Here is a 9,177-nt window from a genome sequence, read left to right as displayed (position 1 = left end):
TTATGATACATACGTTTCTAGTTTATGAAAGTGACCGTTTCTTTAAAAAGCAGCAATTTGTTTAGGGAAAGGACAGGATGCCATGTTGGGAGTGCACCGTAGCTAGAGGCTTGTGGCCTGCAGAGAGCCATGGGGAGACAGGATGGCAGAAGGTTCCTCTCAGCTTCTCAGCAGGTGACTCACAGATGGTGTGCAATCCTGCACAGCTCCTACTGGAACAGCTTAGTTAGGTGAAATCACCTGTGCTTTACCAATGCATACCTGTCCGTGATCGTTTTCTCTGTTTTTTACAAAGGCAATAGATAGGAAATACAAATAAACCTAGAGATAAAAAATAAAGATAATTAGGGGGAGATGCATTTAGGTGTATCTGAAATTTTCACTTTTACTTACTAGCAAAATCTTTGCAAATAATCATTATTTAGCAATTCATGGACATGGAAAGAAGGAAGATACCTCGACTATGAGAAGATGCATTTATTTTTTTTATAAGACTTCACTTTTATTTCCCTTTAGCTCTCTCTCCTTTTAAATGCCATTAATGATACAGTTTAAATAGAGAATAATATTTTCTACCAAAGTATCAAACCTGAAATCCTATCATGTGCACACTTTGATATTCTCACTTGAGGTTTAGGCAGTATAGCACCTTAAGAATAGTGGCTGTGGAGCCAAATGTCAGGTTTTATTCCCAATTTTATAATTTGTGAGGTCCTAGTGAGCCGTGATTGACTCAATTGTAAGATGGAGATAATGATAACTACTTGATAGAGTTCTGACTCACTGCTAGCACTTACATGTCTGATGTCTTATAATTCTATCTGTCCTACACATACATTACTTGCTACATAGAATTTACATAAGAAAAATAATTTTATTTAGCAAATAAAAAAGTCCCATCTACCCACCTACTATATGGAACAAATCACTAAAGAAAGCAGCCTTTATCCATAGTGTTTAATATACAATTCTCTAAAGCAATGAATTTAAAGCGCAGTCTTATGGACCAGCAGTATAAACATGATCTACAAACAATTTAGAAATACAAATCCATAGGCTTTAATACTGAGCCAGAAATTTCAGGTAAGAACCAGCAGTCTGTGTTTTATCCAGTCCTTCTGGTTTTTCTAAAGTATGCTGAAGTCTGAAAACTATTGCTTTTAAGTACATGTTTTAATATACTCATATGAATTAAGCTACACAAATAATTGATAGGTTTTCTATTTACCCATGCTTATGTATATGTTGAGGACATGTTCCTCTTTACATTGAAGGTTTCTTTTTTACTCAAGGCCACTTTTACTGGACCAGATGAAGCACATAGGGATGTACCAGAGCCTCTTTTCTGTGGTGCTCCAACCTGAACTCAGAAATCTGAGTCTAGTTCTCTAGACCTACTTCACTAAAATTATTTAACACTGGCATTAAGAGTTGGCTAATGATGTTTTATAGTTCATAGGTTGAGAAAGAGTCACACAATACATCCTGTAGAAAACATGCTCCTCTAAATTTATAAATGTCATGCCAAATCGCTGTCTAATACAGGCATGGGACAGAAATCATTAATAACTTAATGATTGATTTCACTTCATTAAGTGTACACATCATCTCTATGTCATCAGAGAATTCTACTCTCAGATATGTTAAATGTTTCTTACCAATTACAACTGCTATGGCCCCTAGGGCTAATCCCAAGACCAGGATTAGAGGTGCAACAAATAATTTTCCAGCTGGAAAACAAAAGGCAAAATAATTTAAAGAGTCTGCAAGTTAAATTAGCAAATAATTACAGCCATGCTTTTAAATATCTTAGCATATGTTATTTTTAAGAAGTATGATTATAACACTAAGGCAGTATTTCTCTAAGAAATATATCAGGTGTAGAACAGCTATAAATGAGCAAGGTCATCCCTGAATTTATGCAGATAACACTGCTAAAGTCCTGGGCACATGTATCACAAATCATTTATTTTGTATAGCAACAACAACAACAACCCAACGTGACTAGCTCACTTTTTTTCTACCAAGTCATTCATCTTTGTATTTTTCTTTAGTTCTTTTCCATTTCCAGTTTTCAAGATGATGAGAGATTGAAAAGGACTGACACATTATAAATTGGCAGGCAGTTAGCTCACAAAACAGAAAGCTGGGACTAGAGAGAGCTTTTACCTAAGACTGCATCTAAATATAGTGGTTCATTTTACTTCCTGCGACCCAAGAAAATTAATAATCTGAACACCTAATGGAATGGATGACTAATGAGATGTTGCAAGACCACTGTTAGAGAAAATTGCCAAGAAAAATAAATAATTCTAGAAGTATTCAAGTCAATCATTTAACCAATTTGAAAAGGAAGCACTTATAAAATAAAAAAAATACTAAATGCTGGTAGGGATGCCACACTTGGCAGGATCAGCCTAAATGAATAATTGATCAATATAATAATTACTTTAGTCATATGTAAACACAGCACAGAATCCACAATAGAAATCCCTCTAACTTTGCAAGAAACTGGCACACACACAAAGAGCCTAGTAATTATTATTTTATAATAATAAAATAACCTTAAAGCATGTGGCACAGCTATATGGCAGCACAATATAAATGCAGCAAGAGATAAGGCAGGAACACAGGAAGTCAGTAGAATGACACAGCTGAGTGATGGGGCCCTCTCTGCCTCTGTCCTCTCTTGGAAGACATCCAAGGCTGAGAGAGTGAGCGAGGATGCATCGCACAAGGCCAGTGGATGGAAGGATTTACCTGGAAGTCACCTTTCATCTCTTATACGGCAGGAAGTAATGTTATGAGTTGCAAGGTGGTAAGTTTTCCCAACTTCATGGTGATAAGAGAGGTAGAGACCCTTCCACTGAAGTTATAGTCAATAGCAGTTAGAGGCAGCTGTGCTGGTGGAAAAACTACATGTACAGAGAGAACTTCTCTTAAGCCAGCTGCTCTCTGTTTTTTCAGGTTTATCTTGACTTGGCTGCATGTACACACATACATACATATGTATGCACACACACAAGTAGCAGATCCAAAATAAAACCATTTACAGAAAACTGACCATAATGTTTTTAATGAGAAACAGAACAAAACAGAGAAAATATTTCCCCACTGGCAACATCTATGGGGCTCTCATCTCAGGGAACATTTTATAGGCTGCAAGATAACTTGACCCAATTTTGGATTCAGAAGAGGTTTCTAGAGCCATTCAGGCAAGAAATAGAAGACCCAAAGAGATATATCCAAAGCATTACTGGAAAAATAATATAGAAAATAACTTCTCTCACTAAGAGTGTCTAAACATAAAACAAAAAAGAAAAATGAGTGGTTAGAGCAAAGATTATTTAAAATAAGTGGAAGGAAACACCTTGCCACAATAAAATCCAAAATGGTATAGAAATAGCAAAGACCTAACCATGTGGAATATAGAAAGTGTTATTTTGGGGTTGTTCTCTGCATATAAACTTACAACTAGATTACAACTCAAAGCTAAATTTGCAATCATTTTTCTCTCACGGAATTACAGTATAAATAGGGATTATATTCCTTAGGTATCCCTAAAATCTATATGACTAACAAGTGAATATAGACTATATAATTATGCTTACTACACAAGCAAATAAAAAACTGAAAAATTTAAAAAACTAGTTAACTATTGGTTGCTCTTGGCTCAGAAAAATTGTTTGATTAAAACTTAGCCGGGCATGGTGGCACATGCTTGTAATCCCTGTGCTTGGGAGGCTGAGACAGGGGGATCTCACAGGTTCGAAGCCAGCCTCAGCTTAGTGAGGCTCTCAGCAACTTAGTGAGACCCTGTTTCCAAATAAAATATGAAAAATAGATCTGGAAGTATAGCCCGGAGGTAGAAAGCCTCTGGGTTCCACCCCCAGTACCATTATAAATAAATAAATAAATAAATAAATAAATAAATAAATAAATAAAACTTAGACAGAGCCAGGCATGGTGGCTCATGTTTGTAACCCTAGTATTTGGGAGGCTGAGACAGGAGGATCGCAGTTCATGGACAGCCTCAGCTACTTAGTCTTAGTGAGGTCCTTTGCAACTCAGTGAGACCTTGTTTCAAAAAAATAAAAGAATAAAAAATAGGGCTGGCGGTGTATCTCGGAGGTAGAATGCCCCTGGATTCCATTCCCAGTACTGCAAACAAACAAACAAACAAACCCAAAAAACTTAGGATAGGTATTTTTATAGTGATCATGGAAGGAAGAAAGGGTATTTTTATAGTGATGATGTAAGATTTTAGACAATGTTAGCAATGATTTCTATATGTCAAAGTGCATTTTAATATTTGTGTTCTTTTTTTTTTTTTTGGTGGTACTGGGGTTACTGGAAACCCTTCTACCTCCGGGCTACACGCTCAGACCTATGTTTTTTAATATTTTTATTTGGAACAGGGTCTCTTAAGCCAGCAAGGCTGGCTTCGAATCTGTGCGATCCTCCTGTCTCTGCCTCCCAAGCGCGGGGATTACAAGGGTGCACCACCATGCTCAGCTATATGTGTTCTTTTACCTAACAAAATTCTATCATGTATAGCACTAGCTTTCTAATTGGTCATTGTGATTTCAGAGAAGGGAGTGACTTAGAATAGTAATGAAGTGGCTAAGGACAGTTACAGAGAGATTTTTATGAAGTAACTTGACAAAAGTAGTAGAAAAGGGGAAGTATGGAAAATGTTGAAAAGTACTGTCTATATATAAGGAAGACTGCCAGAGCAAAAAAGAATGGAATTCGACACAGTGAAGAAAAGAAGAAATTTCATGGTAGATACTTCGTAGGGGTGTAGGGAGCTAACAGAAGAATACTGATTAAGTCAGAACACTGCCATCCATGGTGGTGACTTTAAGCCATGGTGATCTAATTACAGCAGGTATCAGTTAATGTTTGTATGCATGTGTAGAGGTTGTAGATGAGGTCGTGTGCTATCAAGGAAAAAGAGGATAAAAACTCAATCTATAAAATGTTTATATATAGGTAATTATACTCGGGCCTCTGCGTAATGAGGATTTGATAGTCATTTCATTAAATATTAGATTTTAATTTTTTATACACTAGAGAAACATATACAATGCCATCAATGATAGAGATATGATGGAACTCCAGTTACAGCGTTCTGAATAGAAGGTGTGTATAAGACATGCTGCTAGATACTGTTCACCAAGTATCTTACAATGAGTTTTGGAATTTTAAAAGACTAAGCACAGCCAGGCCTGGTGGCACACAACTGTAATCCTAGTACTTGGGAGGCTGAGAGAGGAGGATCACAGGTTCTTGGCCAGCCTCAGCTACTTAGTGAGGCCCTCCACAACTCAGTGTGACTTTGTTCAAAATAAAGAATAAAAAATAGGGCTGGAGGTGTGGCTTAGAGGTCGAATGTCTCTGGGTTCAATCCCCAGGATGGCAAAAAAAAGCCGGGGCTAAGCATGTCAGATTTCTGAAGGTCATCAATAATGCACATTTTAAACAAAATCTGCTTAACTCATGTAACTAGTGTCTATTAACAAATTTAGGTTTTCATTGTTGGCATTTTTGTTTTTTCATTATGTTTTGTTTTGTGAACATTCTTGCTATGCTGCCCAGGATGGCCTCAAATTCATGGGCTTAAGCAAGTTTCATGTTTCAGTCTTCCAGTTAGCTAGGACTACAGATGTACGCCATTGCACAGAGCTAAGTTTTCAATGTTGATCACAAAGAATGAGAAAATGTTCTCCTGCTTTGGGTTACAGCCCTACTAGAATATCTGCCACATAACAAGTGCACAGAATAGAATTAGGTTCTATTATCATTACTATTATCATTCTATTATCATTACTTCATTGCCAGAGAAGACTCTCACAAACATCTCAGATACTCACCACAGACGGACCCTCGCACTAATCTCCTTAAATGAGGTCTCTCTGGGAGGTAGCGATATTTGCATCCAAATATACTGAGGTTTGATGTGTGGTCTCCAAAAAACCGGAGCTGGCGGTATCTCTCCCCACATCGATAACAAAAATTAGTGTTACATTGTGAACAGGTCATATGGTCACATCCTTCAGTTCTCTGGATGTGAATCTGTATCAGAGAAAGAGAAGGAAAGCTTATTAAAGTTTTTTTTTTTTTTTTTTTTTGGTGGTACTGGGGTTCCTGGAAGCCCTTCTACCTCCGGGCTACACTCCCAGACCTATTTTATATTTTTGAAACAGGGTCTCTTACGCCAGCACGGCTGGCTTCGAACCTGCGTGATCCTCCTGTCTCCGCCTCCCAAGCGCGGGGATTACAAGCGTGCGCCACCACGCCTGGCTAAAGTTTTTAAATAGTAAAATCTGAAAATTTTATGGAGCAATACTTACAAATGTAAAAAATAAGTTCCATGTGGTATTTCTAAGGTGATCAATTTGTTCATAATAACACCCTCCAAGATTTTTACCAAGTTTTACCAAGCATTTTTATGTCTGCAAATCTTGACATTTTAGGTACTCAGGTTGTTAGCTTATATTTGACCAAAATAAAACAAACACATTCCAGAGTAGATTCATTTGTTTTTCCAGACACTCATCTAAATGGAATAGTCAAGAGTTGATTTAAAATGCTCTGAAAGTCTATTTTGTTTATAGTATGATGAGCAAGAACAAGGTCACTCAAGAGAGTAAGAAGAAATGGAAGAGTATTTCTTAAAAAGGGATTACATAAAACTCCTGTGAATAAATATTGAGTAACAGAAATTTCTTTGATGAGGGAAATGATAGCAGATATCCATGTATTTGCAATATATACTTAGTTTTGAATTTGAATAAAATTTGTAAATACATTATTCACAGGACTATGTGCACAATGCCCTCTGTGTGACTAAGGGCCTTTCTCTATCATTGTAGTCAAGTTACAGATAACCATAGTGTCACCCATACTGTAATGAGGGTTTTATTCTTGGGTTGTCCACCATATACCCATCCTGCAGCCACCTAGGCCTTATTATAATCAAGATATTGCTTTCTGAGATAGCATTGGATGCTCTACCCAGAGTCCTCACAGGTATTGTATATAAACTGGAGCTGTCTTTCATTCTAATATATGAATACTGGTAGGTTAATAATCATAAAAGAAAATATTATTTAACATCATTTAACAAAAGAAACAATTTAATTATACTGCCTAATCTTACTGGTACTAAAATGAAATCAATCAACTAAAAATATTCTTCCTATTTCACTATAGATTAGGTATTTACTGCATTCAAGTTATATTTTCACTCAATATATATTTGCAATGAAGGTACTTGATTCTTTTCATTATATATGTTTATATACATATATGTATATGTATGGACACATACAAATTCTTTGCTTAGAAATTATTTCAAATGTTCCCATTACAATTTTTATTAAGCTTCTATCTATGATGTTGCTTTGGGATTTGTGTGTCAGTAGATGTCACAATGCATTGAGGAACTTCACAATTATCACAAGAATCAAATCCTCCATGGGTTGTCTGACTCTTGTTCAGTGAAACCTTGGCTACAATCTATACCTTGACATATCTCATTAAAAATTATGCTCTCCTTCTAAGCATAGGTTCAACACTACAACATATTGGCACAGGCAGTAACTTTCTCAACAAAACCTCCAAAGCTCAGGAAATTAAAGCAAGAATAAACAAGTAGGATAGCATTAAACTAAAAAGTTTCTTCTAATCAAAGGATACTATCAATAACCTAAAGAGGAAGCCTACAGAATGGGAAAGAATCTTTACCAGCCACCATTCGGATAGGGGGCTAATATCCAGAATATACAAAGAGCACAAAAGACTCTATCTACACTAGCAAAACAAACAACCCAATCAAGAAATGGGCAAATGAACTAAATAGACACTTCACAAAAGAAGAGATACAAAGGGCCAATAGATACATGAAAAGATGTTCTTCATCACTGGCCATCAGGGAGATGCGAATCAAAACTACAATGAGATTCCATCTAACCCCAGTCAGAGTGACAAGCATAAAGAAATCAAACAACAACAAATGCTGGCGAGGATGTGGGGAAAGAGGAACTCTTTTACACTGTTGGTGGGAATGCAAACTAGTTCAGCCACTAGGGAGATCTGTGTGGAGATTCCTACGAAAGGTGGGAATAGATCCACCCTATGATCCAGCTATACCACTCCTGGGTATCTTTCCAAAGGGGTTGAATTCAGAGAAATACAGCAACATATGCATACCTATGTTCATAGCAGCACAATTCGTAATAGCCAAAATATGGAACCAACCCAGATCTCCATCAACAGATGAATGGATAGCAAAACTTTGGGAAATACACACAATGGAATTCTATTCAGCCATAAAGAAGAACAAAATTATATCATTTGCAAGAAGATGGAAAGCCCTGGAGAATATTATATTAAGTGAGATCAGCCAAGCACAGGAGAAGGTACATATGTTTCCTCTGTGTTCCCAAACTAGGAAACACAGAGGATACCAGTGGGACTCCAGATAATGGAGGGGAAATATCAGCAAAGTTTGAATGGAAAGATAGGAGAGGAGGAAGGTTGATCTTGATTATGAGGGTCTACATCTGAACATGTGTAAAATTATGAATATGACATGGTTAACCTGGACAACCATTGGTGGGAGGGGGGAAGGGAAAATGGGGGTGGGGGGGAGAGGGCACCAAATATAGTTTAAATGTATACTATTTATGTTCAATAAAAATTGTTAAAATAAAAAAATAAAAAAAATAAAATATTGCCTTGAAAAAAATTATGCTCTCCTTCTCCTAGTATACAATGGAGTTCGCTAAATTGGCAGAAGTGTAGTTGTAACAGCATTTCTGAAAAGCCAGTCAGTGATTGTAGAGGTGGGATAAAATCCTCTAGAAAAAAGAGATCTCTATGAAAAGTGGAATTAAAGGGTTGAGAGATGAAAAACACAATTCACAGGCAAGCACTTAAATCCATGGATAAATGAATGAACCAAGAAAGAAGTCCACCAAGTGAGTGCCAAGACTTCAGGTAGTCAGAACTCTTTGTAGGTTAAATGTCTACTCTCTCCCAGTGGTTGACTAACTCATGGCAGGTGAGCCTCACTGTTTTGGAGGCAGAAAAAACATAATCTTTGACTTCACGGGGCCTGTGTTTCAGTTCCAGCCAGACTAGCTGCTGAAAACAAGCCACTTTATGTCT

The 9,177-nt window shown here is 36.8% G+C and overlaps 1 protein-coding gene across 1 annotated transcript in view; it reads right to left on the bottom strand.

The window, feature by feature from the left end:
• Window positions 1-247: 247 nt before the first annotated feature.
• The window catches only part of RNF217 (ring finger protein 217), a gene marked incomplete at both ends in the record, with an annotated part of 125,766 nt that continues 116,836 nt past the window's right edge, over window positions 248-9,177 (bottom strand). The window contains 3 exons of the mRNA XM_080700117.1: window positions 248-321; window positions 1,659-1,730; window positions 5,877-6,078. Of these exons, the coding sequence (XP_080556243.1) occupies window positions 248-321; window positions 1,659-1,730; window positions 5,877-6,078 (348 nt within the window). The remainder of the gene's footprint in view (window positions 322-1,658; window positions 1,731-5,876; window positions 6,079-9,177) is intronic.

This window comes from Muscardinus avellanarius (assembly GCF_963383645.1).
Source record: "Muscardinus avellanarius genome assembly, chromosome: 8".
Taxonomy (NCBI): domain Eukaryota; kingdom Metazoa; phylum Chordata; class Mammalia; order Rodentia; family Gliridae; genus Muscardinus; species Muscardinus avellanarius.
The sequence above is the reverse complement of the archived record's forward strand: the minus strand, read 5'-3'. Positions and strand labels throughout refer to the sequence as shown.